At 49.3% G+C, this 16,978-nt stretch overlaps 1 protein-coding gene across 2 annotated transcripts in view; it reads right to left on the reverse strand.

Moving 5' to 3' along the window:
• Positions 1-16,978, reverse strand: part of C2cd2 (C2 calcium dependent domain containing 2) — a 72,335-nt gene that overhangs the window by 28,847 nt on the left and 26,510 nt on the right. For both annotated transcript variants that reach the window (XM_045149242.1, XM_045149244.1), the window contains exons 3-6: positions 10,408-10,527; positions 7,124-7,228; positions 5,343-5,459; positions 1,603-1,726 (exon numbers count right to left, since the gene is read on the reverse strand). In XM_045149242.1, the coding sequence (XP_045005177.1) occupies positions 1,603-1,726; positions 5,343-5,459; positions 7,124-7,228; positions 10,408-10,527 (466 nt within the window). The remainder of the gene's footprint in view (positions 1-1,602; positions 1,727-5,342; positions 5,460-7,123; positions 7,229-10,407; positions 10,528-16,978) is intronic.

Consider the following 16,978-nt stretch of genomic DNA (forward strand, 5'->3'; position numbering starts at 1 on the left):
TAAAAAATATTTAAACAAATAACTTGCATGCTTGTGTGGGGGGGTGGTATGCGTGTTTGTGTGCTCTTAAGTGTATGTATGTATGCACATATGCATGTATGTATAACTGTGGAGGCCAGAAGACAAACTCGGGAGTTATCCTCTGGACATCATCCACTTTATTTTTCTTTTCTTATTTTTATTTGTTTGTTAGGGACAGAGGGAGAGAAAGAGAGAGATAGAGAATGGCCCATCAGGGCCTTCAGCCACTGTAAATGAACTCCAAACGCATGCGCCACCTTGTGCGTCTGGCTTATGTGGGACCTGGAGAATCGAACTCAGGTCCTTAGGCTTCGCAGGCAAACGCCTTAACTGCTAAGCCATCTATCTCTCCAGCCCCAGTACCCTCATAAACCAGATGTACGAGGTGGTGCATGTGTCTGGAGTTAGTTTGCAGGTCTAGCAGCCCTGGTGCGCCTGTTCTTTCTCTCTCTCACCTTCTTTCTCTCTCAAATAATAAATAAAATAAAACATTAAAAGTATTTTTTTTCAAGTTTTTAAAGCCCAGTACCTAAAAACAAGCAAAGCAGCCACCACATTCCTCTCTCCCTTGGCCTTCCTATGTGCTAAGATGCATAAGATTTATATACATAAGTAGTTTTTTAAATTTTTATTTGTTTATTTGCAGGTAGACAGAGGTAGAAGAGTCACAGAGAATGGGTGCACTAGGAGCTCTAGCTGGTGCAAATGGACTCCAAATGCATGCGCCACTTTGTGCATCTGGACTTATGTGGGTCCTGGGGAATCGAATTCCAATTGTTAGGTTGCAGGCAAGCACCTAACCACTGAGAAACCTCTCCAGCCTCACGTGTATTTTTTTTGTTTTTTGTTTTGTTTTGTTTTGAGGTAGGGTCTCACTCTAGCTCAGGCTGACCTGGAATTCACTATGTAGTCTCAGGGAGGCCTTGAACTCACAGTGATCCTCCTACCTCTGCCTCCTGAGTGCTGAGATTAAAGGTGTGCGCCACCACCCCTGGCATAAATATGTATTTTCTTATTTTTTATTATTTGTTTTTTTGAGGTAGGGTCTTGCTCTAGCCCAGGTTGACCTGGAATTCACTACAGAGTCTCAAGGTCTCTTGGAACTCTCAGTAATCTTCTTAGCTCTGCCTCCTGAATGCTGGGATGAAAGGTGTGTGCCACCACACCTGGCCCACATAGGGATTTTTAATCAGCATGATAATATGTGTATATATTTATGGGGCACAATGTGGCATGTACATCATGTGTTATAATCATATCCAGTTACTGGCATATCCACTTCCTCAGCCCTCTGTCCCTTATTCATGTTGGGAACATTCCAAATCCTTTGTACAATCTCTCTAGACATGTGCAACTGGTTGTCAGTAGCTGAATTTGCCCATTATGCTACAAAACACTGAGGGCACCACTCCAGGCCACTGACCAGGAGCTCATCATCAAAGGAAGACAGAGATCCCACCACAAAACCTATGAGGGCACCCTGGAAGGAATCCCAGGCCCCTTAGGGCCCAGCAGGACAGGGTACATGGATGCCCCTTCCACAGGGATGGTAGCCCCATGAGACGCTGCACCAGCTCTCACCTGAAGCACCAGGGCCAGTCAGCAGTGTGGCTCGGACGTTCTTCACCTGTAATTTGAGTTCATGAGCCCTTGGGGGTTTGGGAGGGCAGGGTTCCTGAGCAGTAGAGGAAGCACGCTGAGGATTCTGTGGGAAAGAAAAGCAAACAATGGGGCCAGAGAGATGGCTTAGTGGTTAAGGCATTTGCCTGTGAAGCCTAAGGACCCAGGTTCAATTCCCCAGTACCTACATAAGCCAGATGCACAAGGTCGCCCATGCATCTGGAGTTCAACTGCAGTGGCTGGAGGCACTGGTGCACCCATTCTCTATCTGCCCCCACACACACACATACACACATAAATAAATAAATAAAAATATTTTTAAAGAAAAAACTCAGAACCCCTCTCCCCCCAAAAAAGAAAGAAAAGAAAACAATGGGCTGAGGAGATGGCTCAGCAGTTAAAGGAACTTGCTTGCAAAGCCTATGGCCTATTTGCCCGGGTTCAATTCCCTAACATTCACATATAGCCTGATGCAAAATGTTTACAGTAGCAAGCAACCCTGGCATGCCCTCACACACTCACCCACACATACATAAACAAATAAATAAAAATGTTTTTTTTGTTGGTTTTCCGAGGTAGGGTTTCACTCTAGCCCTGCCTGACCTGGAATTCACTCTGTAGTCTCAGGGTGGCCTTGAACTCACAGCAATCCTTCTACCTCTGCCTCCCGAGTACTGGGATTAAAGGCATGCGCCACCACGCCCAGCTTAAAAATATTTTTAAAAGGCTGGAGAGATGGCTCAACGGCTAAAGGTGCTTGCAAAACCCTGGTGGCTTGGATTTGAGTATCCAGTACCCACATAAAGCCAGATGCACAAAGTGGCACATGCATCCGGAGTTTGTTTGCAGTGGCAGGAAGTCCTAGCATGCCCATTCCCTTTCTCTTTCTCTCCCTCTCTCTCTGCTTGCAAATATATTTCAATAAACGTTTTTAAATGTTTTTTTTAAAAAAAAGAACAATGGTCGGGCGTGGTGGCGCAATCCTTTAATCCCAGCACTCGGGAGGCAGAGGTAGGAGGATCACCATGAGTTCCAGGCCACCCTGAGAATACAGAGTGAATTCCGGGTCAGCCTGGGCTAGAGTGAGACTGTACTTTGAGAAAAAAAATAAATAAAAACAGGAAGAATGGCTCACTGGATAAAGTGCTGACTATGCAAGCATGAGAACCAAAGTTTAGATGCCCAGAAACCACAGCCCAGTTGTAATCCCAGCGTGTGGAAGGTGAAGACAAAATCCTTGGGCAAGCTGGCCAGTGAGACTACTTGAATCTGTAAGCCATGGGTTCAACCGTGAGAGTCTGGTTCAATAAATAAGGTAGAGACTGATCAAGGAAGACACCTGACGTGAGCCTCTGGTTTCCGACCTCCACATGTACACACACACACACACACACACACACACACACACACACACGCATGCATGCATTTCTTTACACAGAAAAAGAGCAATGCCTGTGGGGAGCTCAAGTTTGGGGAGACAATGCTGACACCGGCTATGAGGCATCTTCAAGGAAACCAGCTCGGGGAACATGACCTACCGGGTCAGCCGGGAATCTACACCCCCTTTTCCTGATAGACTTGCCCAAATGAAGAGCCTCATGTGGCGATGCCTCCATCCAGAGGCCAGGCTGCCCCAGGTCCTGCCAGTTTCCATGGCTCCACACTCAGTGACCCCGGACAGGCATGTCACATGGCGGGGATGCCCTCTGCAGGCCACGGTGCCCGGTAGAACACCAGCCATGTGTGAGTGGTCACTTCTCGCCTCCACACAGAGCCCACGACCCACATGAGGGTTATCTGGGGATCTGCAACACTGTACAAGCAAGGGGTAGAAGCAGGTGCAGCCAAGGCTGGCATCATTCTCATCTCGTCCTCACAGGGCATCTGAGCATTTCTAACTGCAATCGTCCCTCATCTGAAGGTCCCTTACATACGTGTGCTGCCCAAGCCAGCCTCCACCAAGCACTGGACACTGTGACATCCTTCACAACAGCTCCTAACTTTAGCACAAGCACACAGGACCCTGCAGGTTCCCCGAGATGCGCTGGTGTCGGCCAGTGAGAGCTGTGCTGAGTGATCCTGGGTGCTGGGGGGGGGGCTGGGATGCTTTCAACACAGGGGGACACTTGTTAATATCTCCAGTGACACTCATGGGTGCTGTCTTTATTCACACGGTTCCTTTAGAGGGCATCCAAGAATTTTTTTTTTCTGTCCCTGGCTCCCTTTACTGCAAACACACTGTGATCACAAAAGCCCATCACAGCTTCCAGCTTTTACGTGGGGTCTGCGGATCCAAGCTCACGTACTCAGACTTATGTGGCAGGCACTTTAGTCACTGAGCCATCTCCTCAGCCCAGAAGGTGAGCTCTTCTGTCTACTGTACACGTGTAATGTGTGCGATGGTTTTATGTGTCCGTGCCACTGGGTCCTGAAGTCCCACACTTGATCACATGCCCTTCTTTTTTGTTTTGTTTTGTTTGAGGTAGGGTCTCGGTCTAGCTCAGGCTGACCTGGAATTCACTATGTAGTCTCAGGCTGGCCTCAAACTCAAGTGATCCTCCTACCTCTCTGCCTCCCCAAGGGCTGGGGTTAAAGGCGTGCGCCACCACACCTGACCATTCTGGGCATTTCTATGGAGGGTGCTGGGAGGAGATGGACATTTAAATGGACAGACTGATAGAAAAGATCACCTTTCCTGGTGTGGGTGGGCTTCGGTCCATCAGTTGAAGGCCTGGGTAGAAAAAGGCTGAGCCAGTGTCAAATGAAAGAGAATTCTTCCTTCCGGCCGGCTTCAGCTGGGATTCAGCTTTTAGACTCAAATGGAAACTCCAGAGCTTTCTGTCCTCACGTCCTGGGCCTGTGACCTATGGGCTAGGGCCAAACCACTGGATCTCTTGGTGTTCAAGGCCTTAGACTTGGGCTATCATCTCACCATGTGTGTGTCAGCTACGTCACTATGGGAACCAGTGGCTTCATCTTATGACATAAATCAGTCTCTCTCTCTGTGTCTCCCCAGGGGTTTGGTTTCCCTGCATAGCCCTGATCAGTGAGTGTTCCGTTTGGCCAAAAATCCTACAAATTTATTTTAAAACATTATCAAATTTATCATACTTCTGGTCTTTTCATTTTCTAAATCTATAAATTCGGAAAGCACAAAAAATTTTGTGGAAATGACTCCATCTTTATATTTACCGTCAGTCGGTCCCTTTTACCCGCTGTAATCCAGTGAGACAGGAATACTGGGAGGGACAGTGGCTGGACTTTCTTGAACCCTGGAGGTGCCTGATTGACCCCTGCACTTGGGATGGCTGAGCCCCAAGCCTCGTGTCTCTAAGAGCCCCTCACTATTACCCGCTAGCCGAGCTGCCCCTGCTAGCCTATAAGACGGTTCCTCACATTCCTATGAACCTCGATACCCAGCGCTTAGCACCAAACACCGTCGCCAGTGCCATCTGCCTGGGGACCGTGGCCTCATCAGGCAGGATAACACGGAGTACCCCAGCAGCCTGTCCCGACCGTGAGATCTGGATCCTGCGCTCTGACCTCGAGGCTCCAGGCCAAGACCCCTTGTATCGGTAGGATAGGTGCGTTCTCTGCCCGACCTCAGGGGGTGGAGGCACAAGGAACAGATGTGAATTCTTAGAGAAGCAGCTGCATGCCAGCAGGGCTCAGAGGCACCTGCTTCCTGCAATGGGGCTCACCTGAGCTTCCTTGACACCCGTGGTTCTGGTGCTCAGAACCACTGACGGAGAGCTGGCGCTAACCAGGCGCCCGAGCAGATCCTTGAGGGTTTCGGACAGGGCGCTGGCCTCGAGCACCTGGGGAGAGACGAGCAGTCAGATGACTGCAAGCCAGGCGCCAGGGCCCCTGACACGCCACAGGCCACCGCGAGTCTTTAGTACGCACACGATGCACGCACCTACCACCTGCATCATGTTCCCAACATTTTCACCATCCCCAAAAGCGAACAGCAGACCCCTGACCCGACAGCAGTCACTTCCCATCCATGCTCCCTCCCCAGTTCCCACACCCATGGATCTGCCTCTCTCGGTGCATCCGCCTCTTCTAGACAAATCTCACGCACGCATCAGTCACGTGGCCTCCCGAGCCCAGCTTCTCTCGTTGGTACGGTGTTGTCAAGGCTTGGAAGGCTGTCACATGCGCCAGGACCCCCGATTCTTTTTTTGTTTGTTTCTGTCTGAGTCCTACCCCACAGCTAGGCTGTTCCACGGGCTGGGTTTATGGTTCCTTTCTGATATACACGATTTCTTCTCACTCAGGGGAGTGGCTGCCAACATGGCAAAACAGGTCCTGGGCAACCTCCCTTACCATATCCTCCATCTGCAGTGCCATCTATATCCACTAGGGGTGCTGTGGATCTGCCAGTGAGCCACAGAGCCAGCCTAGTCTGACAGAATGTCTTCACAGAGAAAGCCACCAACCACTCTCAGTGATGGTGGCAGAAACCTCTGGGGTGTCCAGAGAACAGACAACAGGACACACGCAGCACTTGTCACCTGCCATTGGCTGGGTACGAAAGGAGGGGTATGTCTGCAATGACAAACATTCATGACACAAGTCACCGTGTGCAGGGCACGGATGGGGCCAAAAGGGATAAGAGCAGAATCTGAACTTGGAAGTCTAACCTTCCTTCCTTGCACTGTCGTAGCCTGAGACTACATAATGAATCTCAGGTCAGCCTAGGCTACAGCGAGACGCTACCATGAAAACCCCAAAAGAGAAGAAAGAAAAGAATAGCCAAGAAAAGAAAGAGGGAGGGAGGAAAGGAAAAGAGGGGCTGGAGAGATGACTCAGCAGTTGAAGGCACCTGCTTGAAAGGTCTGATGGGCTGAGTTCAATTCCCCAGGACCCATGTAAGGCTAGGTGCCCAGGGTGGCACACACATCTGGAGTTTGTTTGCAGTGGCAGGAGGCCCTTGTGTGCCCATTCTCATATTCTCTGTCCTTGAATATGAGTAACTAAAATATTTGAAAAGAAAGAAAAAGAGATAGAAACAAGAAAAGGAAAACTTTTATTGACAAACTAATAAATTCCCTCATTTCAACTGTGCTGATGTCTCAGCTAAAGTGGAGTCTGAAATAGAACAAACATATATATATATTTCATGAAAGTCACCAGAATGAAGCACTTGACAACCTAAGTTTTTGTCATAGGTGATTTGCCTGGCTTTCCCAGCAAGGGAAAGGGACACCTTAGGGTCACCTTGCGTGGCGACTCTCTGCAGACCATTCCCTGTGCTCAAACCCTAAGACCCCAGGAAGCAGGAGGGAAATGTCCTCTTTATCAAAGATGTCCCCACGGTGCTTTGTCTCATGTGACCTGGGTCGGTGTGAGGAGGACAGCTAGCAAGGGCTACCCACCTCAGAGCCACCCAATCCAAGTCTCATCTCCTCCTCGAGGTGTCCTGCCACGCGTGTGTCCTCACACCAATGGACAGAATGATAAAAACTTACGGACTGACCTCCCCTGGGGCTCGGGGCTGAATCTTAATGGCGGTTTCTGACACACGGATGAGGGACCATCTGATCTGGACGTCCTCTCTCTCCTCTTCCAGGTGGAACTCCAGCTGCTCAAACACACAAGCGAAGGTCACTGGACAGCTGCTCTCTCCACCAGAGTTTGCTTCTTTTTTTTTTTTTAAACCCAATTTTTAAGAATTTACTCTTGAGAAAGAAAGAAAGAGGCAGAGAGAGAATGGGTGCGCCAGGGCCTTTAGCCGGTGCAAACTAACTCTAGATGCATGAGCCCCCTTGTGGGCTTGTGTCACTGTGCGTCTGGCTTACGTGGGACCTGGAGGTTCAAACGTGAGTTCTTAGGCTTTGCAGGCAAGTGCCTTAACCACTGAGCCATCTCTCCAACCCTCTACTTGATTTCTGATTAGCTGGTGTGTGTGTGTGTGTCTTTCTATTCATTTGTTCTCAAAACTCATCACTCAGCCTCCCGCTTGGCCTATGATGTACTTTGAGAATGGAAGAGGAGAGCCTCACATTCCTTTCCAGCCCCTCCTCTGCCTGGGTAGGTCTTGCAACGAGCCCCTCGGGCCGGGTGGCTGGAGGTCACATGCCACAGGTGAGAAACTCACTATGCTCTACGTTGTTTTTTCTGGGCATGCCAACAAGGTATAGGAGAGGAGAGAGCAGAGACCCAGGCCATACTGCCAAGCCTGGGCATGGGTCTCCCTAGCACCACACTCAGGGATCCCTGGTGACCGTCATGCCACGTTCCCACCTCTAGCCCAGACCACTTCAGCAGCCTCAACGAGTTTCCCAATCTAACCGATGGTGGGGGAGGGGGCGGCAAAATCATGGAAAGATAGCCACACCCTGCCCCTGGAGCCCCGTATTTGGGATCAGACAAAAAGGGACCTTTGGGTGGAGAAAGCACCCTGGTTCTTTAGTGACCCAAAGGAATCACAGGCATCCTTAAAAATGGGAGAGGTGGGCTGGAGAGGTGGCTTAGCAGTTAAGGCACTTGCCTGCATATCTTGAGGACCCATGTTCGAGTCTCCAGATTCCACATAAGCCAGACATACAAGGTAACGCCAGTGCACGAGGTGGCACACACGCACAAGGTGGCATATACATCTGGAGTTCGATTACAGTGGCTGGAGGTCCTGGCATGCCAATTCTCTCTCTCACTCTCTCTCTCTCATAAAAAAGGGGGCAGTCTGTTGGGCTTGCCTCAAATAAATAAATAAAAAAGGGAGAGGATGACAGCAGAGTGGGCCAAGAGGTGGGACATGAAGGCTGGACACACAGTGGCTGGGCTGGCAAAGACTGATCGTGCCATGAACCCACAAGGAAAGATCATGGCTGCCCGCGAGCTCTCTACAGCCAACCAGCAGGGGCAAAGGCCCTAGGCTACAGTCCCAAGGACCCAAGTTCTGCTAACACCCCAGTAGTCTCCAGAGAGGGGGTGCCCTGACACCACCTCAACACCAGATGCAGACGCTGACCAGAAACTGCTGTTCTGAGCCACGTCCGTGGTCACTTACTGCTGCAGCAGTGACAGCAAACCAATATGCCAGGCTGCATAGCTCAGCCAGACCCACGTTCTAGGGCAAAGTCCAGGCTTTCCACATCCCCACTCCCATCCTCACCTCCAGCCAAAAGTGGAAGAATGGCTTTTGGGCTAACCTGAATCCTCAGGACACAACGCATATGAGAAGTGTGAGGGAAATGACATCTTTCTTGCATCTGCAAATGCAGATGATTCTAGCAAAAACATGCTTTCATTTTATTGCTGCAGGCAACCAGCTTGTGTCCCTACCCAACCAGGCAGGTGCATGGGCAACAGAACTGTCAGTAGACCCTTGAAGATGGGGTGCCTGCTGCCTGGAGCTGGGAAACAGATGTCGGAAAATAACCACACAGGTAATCAGAACATCTTGTTGGGGCTGGTTGCTAAGGCCATGCCAGATGGAGGCTGTGCTTTTATAACTGCCCACTGTTATGTACGAGTCAATTTCTTTCTATAAATAAAAACTATATCAATGTCTTTGTAAGAAAAATAAGTGAAGATCACCTTTCTTTTTTTGTGGCTAGGAATCTGCAAAACCCGATTCATCACCAATATTAGAGGCCAGGTATAAGGCAGAGGAGATAGTTATGAGCTCAAGAAGAAAAAAAAAAATCTGGGACCCAAAATTTCAGATTCGAATCACCAGCTGAGTAGAAGCTGTGAATATTTTTCTCAATGCAAGAGATGCATAGTAAACCTGAGGACTCAGGCATCCAGAAGTTTCACCAAGTCTATCACCCTTACTATAGCTATCTGTCTCTACAAAATTACATGTGTGAATTCCATAAAGTTACACGTAACTTACGCCTTCCTATAAATCTACCACAAGGAAAACAATACTGATTTCTTTAACTTGCACCATGTGGTTTTAGGGGAATACCAGGAATTGAAGGCAGGGCTTAAGCTTGCTGAGCAAGTGCTCTACCGCTGATCCACAGGCTGACACGGCATCACACTGTGTAGTCCAGGGTAGCCTTGAACTTGTCAACCTGTCCCAGGTTTGAGAGAAGCTAGGACTACAGGTTTGTGTCACCATAGCTGGATAGTCACGTTTTCAAAGGCTCAGTAGAAAGCAATGCGCACCAGGGGTGGTTTGGATCAGGCATGCCCCCCGCACACAAACACACACACTCATGTGTTCTGAGCATCTGGTTCCAAGCTGATGGCAATTTGGGAAGTGGCCACTTGCTTGTTCGGGGCGGGCATAGGGATGCTACAGCTTGCTAGAGTTTCGCTCGCTCTCTTGCTGCTGGTTTCCATCTGCTGTGGCAGAGGTGCTGCCCAGCCTCTGCCCGTGCCATGCTTTCCCCTGCCATCGTGAAGCTTGCCTTCGAGACTGTAAGCCGAAATGAGAAAAAACATTCCTCCCTTCAGCTGCTTTTGGTCAACAAAAAGGAAACAGCGACAACGCCCATGGGCTCTGTTACCTGTCCGAGATGCAGCAGACCTCTGAGGCCTGTGCCTGGCTCTGAACCTGCGCTGCTCGCTTCATTTCAGGTGCCTCTTAGCTCACCCTGCTGGTCCACACAACCTGGTTTGTTTAAATGCCCCGCAAGGGCAGCTCCCAAAAGTGTGTGTATGTGTGTTCATGCTGGGAATTAAATGAGAAGATGGAAATTCACTGCTCTGTAATGTACTACAAACCCTATCCCTGTCCCTCCTATGGCATGGAACTACAAGTTCAAGAGAAGAGTCCTGTGACCCACGTCATCTACACAGCCTTACCTGTAAGTGGAACGGGGTGAGGCGCACATCATACAGCTGGCTTCCTGAGTCTGCCATTGAGGCAGGCTCTGTGCTGACCAGGAACTGAAGGGTCTCGCCCACCGCGTGGCAGACCACCACCTGGAGCAGAAACAGGTAACAGGTGACCCTTCAGAGGAGAGCAAAGACAGCGTGCCCCACAGACATCTAGATCTCACTAAACACAATAACCTGGGCTTTCTACATCAGCAAGGACAAGAATTGAGAGTTCCAACCTAAAAATCAATCTCAAAATGAAAAGTTTCCCGGGTGTGGTGGCGCACGCCTTTAATACCAGCACTGGGGAGGCAGAGGTGGGAGGATCACCGTGAGTTCAAGGCCACCCTGAGACTTCATAGTGAATTCCAGGTCAGCCTGGGCTAGAGTGAGACCCTACCTCAAAAAGCCAAAAAAAAAAAAAAAAGTTTGAAGCTAGGGATATGGTTCAGCAGTTAAAGATGCTCGCTTACAAAGCTTGCCGGCCCAGGATTCGATTCCTGAATGCCCATGTAAAGCCAGATGCACAAAGTGGTGCACATGTCTGGAGTATGTGCACAGTGGCAAGAAGGCCAGCACACCCATTCTCTCTCTCGTATAAATAAAAGTATTAAAAAAGAGGAGTGGGTATGCTGGGTACAGAGGCATACCCCTTTAATCACAGCACTCAGGAGGCAGAGGTAGGAGGATCACTGTGAGTTCGGGGCCAGCCTGTGACTCCATAGAGAATTCCAGGACAGCCTAAGCTAGAGCAAGACCCTACCTAAAAAAAAAAAAAAGTAAAAAATAACTCTGAACATGAAAACAGTTTCTATCTAGATGTAAGTTGTACAAAAATGTGAGAGTAATTCAAAGAACATGTAAAATAGTCAATGAATACGAAATTATATGAGCACAACAAAATGGAATTATAATGTGAGCTTAATATACGATGAACTTATGTTTTAGAATATAAATCTAAAAGATAGAGGCTGGAGAGATGGCTCGGTGGTTAAAAGTGTTTGCTTCACAACCTGAAGACTGGCATTGGGACCCTCGGCAGCCACGTGAAGCCAGACAGGCAGTGGGGTACGCATCTGCAATCCCAGCCCGTCCTGTGGCGGGAGGTGCACCCACAGTCTGGATCTCGAGTGGCAATCGAGAGAGACCTTATCTCCAAACCAAGGTGAAAGGAGAGGACCAACATCCCAAGGTTGTCCTCTGACCTCCACACACGTGCCAAGGCACGTGCATGTGCGTGCAAACGTGCACTTGTTTTGTGTGTGTGTTTTATAAGGCAGGGTCTCGCTCTAGCCCAGGCTGACCTGGAACTCACCCTGTGACCCCAGGCTGGCTTCAAACTCACAGTCATTCTACTTCAGTTTCCTGAGTGCTTGGATTAAGGTGTGCACCACCATACCTGGCTCCAAAACACCTTGTTTCCAAATCTAAAAGGTAGGCCTAAGGCAGATGGATCAGCAGTTAAAGGCACTTGCTTGCCAAGCCTCCCAGCCTAGTTTCAGTTCCCCAGCACCCACGTAAAGCCACACACAAAGTGGCCCATGCCTCTGGGATCCCATATACCTAAGACAACGGGAGGTGAAGCCCAGGGAAGCTCACAGGCCCAGGCTCATTTGCAGCAGCAAGAGACCCTGTCTCTAGACAACTCCTCTGATAGCCACAGGCATGCCGTGGCACACCCACACTCACACACGTACGTGCATATTTGGACAATAAACCAAACTACAATCCTGTTATCATAAGGCGTTCCAGAAGGGCAATTTTATGGCCATTATAATGCAGAAAAATAGTCAGTTTCTGCCACAGTCCTACAAGAATGGGTCTTCTGTAGCCAGACCCCAGAGATGCCCAGCGGAACCCCAAGTGCGCACTGAGGCCCGATGCCAGGTGGGCAGAGGCCAGACCACTAGGGGATGCTAGATGCTGTCCAGGAAGGCAGTATGGGAACCCAGTAGCTGGCCTGTGGATTTGACCCAAGCTGAGCCACTGGAAGTCTGAGGGTGACGCAAGATAGACCTCCATCTTCCCCAGGGAATGGCTGTCCCGTCACTGGGAGCGCACTTAAGAGAGGCAGAGAAAATTCTTTAATTCTCTGGTGGATTGAGCAGACTCCAAAACACCAAATGGAAAGATTATAAAAATAACGACTTTGCCAGGCTGCTATTGCAGAGTTCAGGGCTAGGCCATCCATTCCTTCTCTTCCTTTCTTACCCCCGGCTTCCCACAAGCTTCTCTTCTGCAGGCCCGCTCCCTCCTCCAACAAAACCACAGTGGTGTGCGAACCCTGGCTGGCAGCTTTTGGTGACCTGGTGTCTGGAAGCAAAGCCCAGGCATGCAGGTCTAAAACACAGAGATCTGGCTTCTCAATTCTGTAGGATGTGACACAACTGTTTCTTCACCCATGCCCAGGACGTCACACTCAACAAGTGGATGTCAGGGACTAGCTACATATTCTTGTTTCCAATCACAAAGAGTTGGAACTAAAAAATATATATATTTGGATAAGAAAGCATGCCTATTCATGTTAAAAATAAGTGATATATAAACAATCTTTTCTGGAAAATTTTACCAGAGGAACTCGATGCACCAATGACAGGGAAGTCACCATCCTTGGTCTCCACAGCCTGAGCTTTTCATTGCTTGAAAATAAAACAGAAGATGGCTCAGGGCGATGCTGTGAAGGTTCACTGAAACCTTCTACACTGAGCTAACCAGCCACTTTACTAAGAATGGAGATGGCTTTGGTGGGTGCCTTGATTCTCATAAGAAACGTGGGTCTCCAGCCCCACAAAATGTTGCCCGCCACCTTGAAGAGTCCAAAGCTTTCTCCCTACTCCTATCCAGCCATGCTCCAACTAGGCCTGGGATTTTAGAATCCCCTCCTATTATGGTAATTGAAGAGACCTCTGAGCTGAGAAGAAAGAATGACCCCCCCCCATACCTCAGCACATCGCCAAGCAATTTCCCTCCTCTCCATAAACCTCTCTCTCTCTCTGTCTCTGTCTCTCTCTCTCTCTCACCTCTAGTGCTCTTTTCTTTTTTTCTTTTTCTTTTTATTTTATTTTTATTTATCTAGTTGAAAGAGAGGGGGGATAAAAGAGGCAGAGAGAGAGAGACAGAAAGAATGGGCGTGCCAGGGCCTCCAGCCGCTGCAAATGAACTCCAAACACATACACCACCTTGTGCATCTGATTTATGTGGGTCCTGGGGAGGCGAACCTTGATCCTTTGTCATTGCAGGCAAATGCCTTAACCACTAAGCCATCCCTCCAGCCCTTCAGTGCTCTTTCTCTCTTCTGTCTGCTCCATTGCATGGATCCCCATTATCTCCTCTCTTTCCTTCTCTCTGTCCCCACTCCCTCTCTTGATTCCTTTTATTCTCTCCCTGGTGCATGCACAACCCTTCCTCTCTCTCCTCCTTTTCCCTTTCTATCTCCCTCTTTCTTTTCCTGTTCCTTTCTTCCTCCCGGTCATCCCTCCCTCCCTCCTTCTCTCTCTCTCTTTCTCTCTCACTCTCCGCCATTACAATAAAGTCTTAAGCTCATAAAATCACTTTTATTTGGTGCCTCTATCCTAACCTCAAAATCTAAGAGCACCCGTTCCTTCAAACGCAAGGTGCTCAAGCTCCAAAACAAGTCAGAAAGTGAACAAAATAACAGAACTAACAATAGCATATGAGACTGACGCTATGATGAATAGTCACTAAGGGAATCTCTCTAAGTTGGAAAACTTTTTCATGGCCCCAGCTTTAAGGATTCCCACCCTCAAGCAGCTGGGCAGACTGGCATTTGTTAGTGCCCCCCTGGTTTTTCAGCCACTACAAACCCTCACTAAGCAGACTGCACCCGCATAAGCGGGGTGACTCCGCTAAGTAGCCCGGGCTGGCTTGGAACTCTCAATCCTCCTGCCTCAGTCTTCCGAGGGCTGGGGTTGCGGGCACGTGCCACCACGCCCGGCTCCCCCTCATCCCGCCGGTGCGCAAACCCAGACTCACAGCTGCCACCGTGTCAGTGTCAGAGGGGAAGCCTTCAGTCGGGGCCAGGTGACCCAGGGACGCCCTCCGGCCCCGCCACCTGGGAACAACGCTGCCCCATTTGCGAAATGGACACAACCAACTGGAAAGGACGTTTTAAAACCAGTAATCTTCTTTAGCGAATTAAAGTGCTATGCTACGCTGAGGATTAACTTCTTCCACCCATGCAATGGGCAGGGCTTCACAAACTTTGCAGAGGGTCCCTCACTTGCAAGAGAGGGTCCCCAAACTCATCGGCCTTTCTAGGCAGCCAGAAGGCCCAGAGCTAATGTCTACGTTAGTGCCAGTGAGGGCAGAGACCAGGCCCTAGAGCTCTCCCTAAAGAAAACCAGTGCTGAGAATCTTCTCAGGTTTACCAGCTACCCGAACCCCCACCCTCACCCCCACCCAGAGTCTGGAATATGGCGACCTGTTTAAGTAGGGCTTTTAGAAGTTCATTTGGGGCCATAAGCCTTAGTTGATAAAGTGCTTGCCACCCAAGCAGGAGAACCTAAATTCTTTTTTTGGTTTTTCGAGGTAGGGTCTCGCTCTAGCCCAGGCTGACCTGGAATTCACTATGTAGCCTCAGGGTGGCCTCAAACTCACAGCGATCCTCCTACCTCTGCCTCTCGAGTGCTGAGATTAAAGGTGTGCTCCACCATGCCTGGTGAGGATCTAAATTTTAACCCCAAGTGTCTATTTAAAAAGCCACACATGAAGCCTGGTATGGTGATACAGGCCTTTAATCCCAGCACTCAGGAAGCTGAGGTAGGAGGATCACTGTGAATTGGAGGCCAGAGACTGAGACTAGTGAATTCCAGGTTAGCTTAAGGATAGAGCCAGACCCTACCTCGAAAAAAAGCCCATGTGTGATAGCATATGCCTGTAAACCCAGCACCAGCCAAGACAGGAGGGTCTCTAGGGCTCACTGGCTAGCCAGCCTGGCTGAATAAGTAAGTTCTTGGTCCCATGAGACCCTGTCTCAAAAAAAGAAAGAAAAGAAAAAAGAAAGAAGGTGGGGGCTGGAGAGATGGCTTAGTGGTTAAGATGCCTGCCTATGAAGCCTAAGGACCCAGGTTTGATTCCCCAGGATCCACGTAAGCCAGATGCACAAGGTGGTACATGTGTCCATTTGCAGTGGCTAGAGGCCCTGGTGTACCCATTATCTCTCTCAAATAAATAAATAAAAGTAAAATATTTTTTTTAAAAAAGGAGGAAGAATAATAACTGAGGTTGACTCCTGGCCTCAACAAATGTACGCATGCATACACAAACCTATGCTTACACATGAACACTCATACTAAATCCTTGCCTGGGGTTCTAAGTGCTGCCCTCTGGAACATCTGGTACCAGCTTTTTAAAAATATTTTTAATATTTAACAGTTTAATATTTATTATTTTTAACATTTTATTTTTATTTATTTGATAGAGAAAGAGGGAGAGAGGGAGAGGATGGTCACTCAGGGCCTCCAGCCACTGCAAACAAACTCCAAATGTGTGCATCTGGCTAATGTGGGTCCTGGGGAATCGAACCTGGGTCCTTTTTGGCTTTGCCAGCAAACGCCTTAACTGCTAAGCCATCCCTCCGGCCCAAGCACAAGCTTTTTACAAGGCTAAGTGGCAGCAGTCTCTAGAATCCCCAGAACTGACACCTTCTCCCAGTCATGGGACACCTAGGCCAAACAACCAGCCACAGACCTGCCTCACTCCTGAGACCTTTTCCTCAAGTAAGCCCAGAATCTTCCATGCCACCTGCAGCTTCAAAATCAACCGAAGACTGAACTGTGCCATTCCCAATAAATGCCCTTCCGTTCCAGGGAAGAGCAGTCAAAGCTGGCGTGCACCACAGAACCGTGGTGGACAGGTGACGGCGTAGGGTCACTGGCACCGGCCCCATCACAGCAGGGGGCAGTCAGAGTCCTTCCGTCAGCATTTTGTTTTTCAGCTTGAGGAGGTTAAACCCAAGTAGCCACACACCGGCACGAACGGCTCTAACCTGGAAACCATGTCCCTTTGTGCTGATGAGGAAGGAGCCCCCCAAATTCCAGGCCGAGGAACTCCCAAGTTGTGCTGTTGCTTGGCGACAAGAAAGTCCCAGCATACCTTGCAATCTCACCATGGTTTCACTTTCCTTTGCCATTAAGCTTTGCACACCAGCCCTGGTGACCCTCCTCAGAACACTCCAGAGAACTGTAAGAAGCTGAGAAGATGCTTGTAAAGGGGTTCTGCTATATTTTTCACTTTAATCAAGCTGTAGGAGGAAACGGCACCCAAATACAAAAGAATACAAATACAAAGGTACTGTTAGCAGCGCCCCAAGGGTCAAAGCCTGGGCTCCACAGACCTATCAAGCTGGGCTCAGCCACAGCATCAGCTCCTGTTAAGTCTCAGAGCTCCACACCCTTCCTCTTTTCTCTCCGACCACTCGGCCAAAACTCAACAGGGGTCACCCTGGTTCCCTCCTTGAACACCTTGAACTCCCCTCACTGGACAGTCACATTTCATCAAGGGCATAAAAGTCTCCCCTGGTAGTTTGCGTGGATGT

Source organism: Jaculus jaculus, chromosome 5, assembly GCF_020740685.1.
Source record: "Jaculus jaculus isolate mJacJac1 chromosome 5, mJacJac1.mat.Y.cur, whole genome shotgun sequence".
In the NCBI taxonomy this organism is placed as follows: Eukaryota; Metazoa; Chordata; class Mammalia; order Rodentia; family Dipodidae; genus Jaculus; species Jaculus jaculus.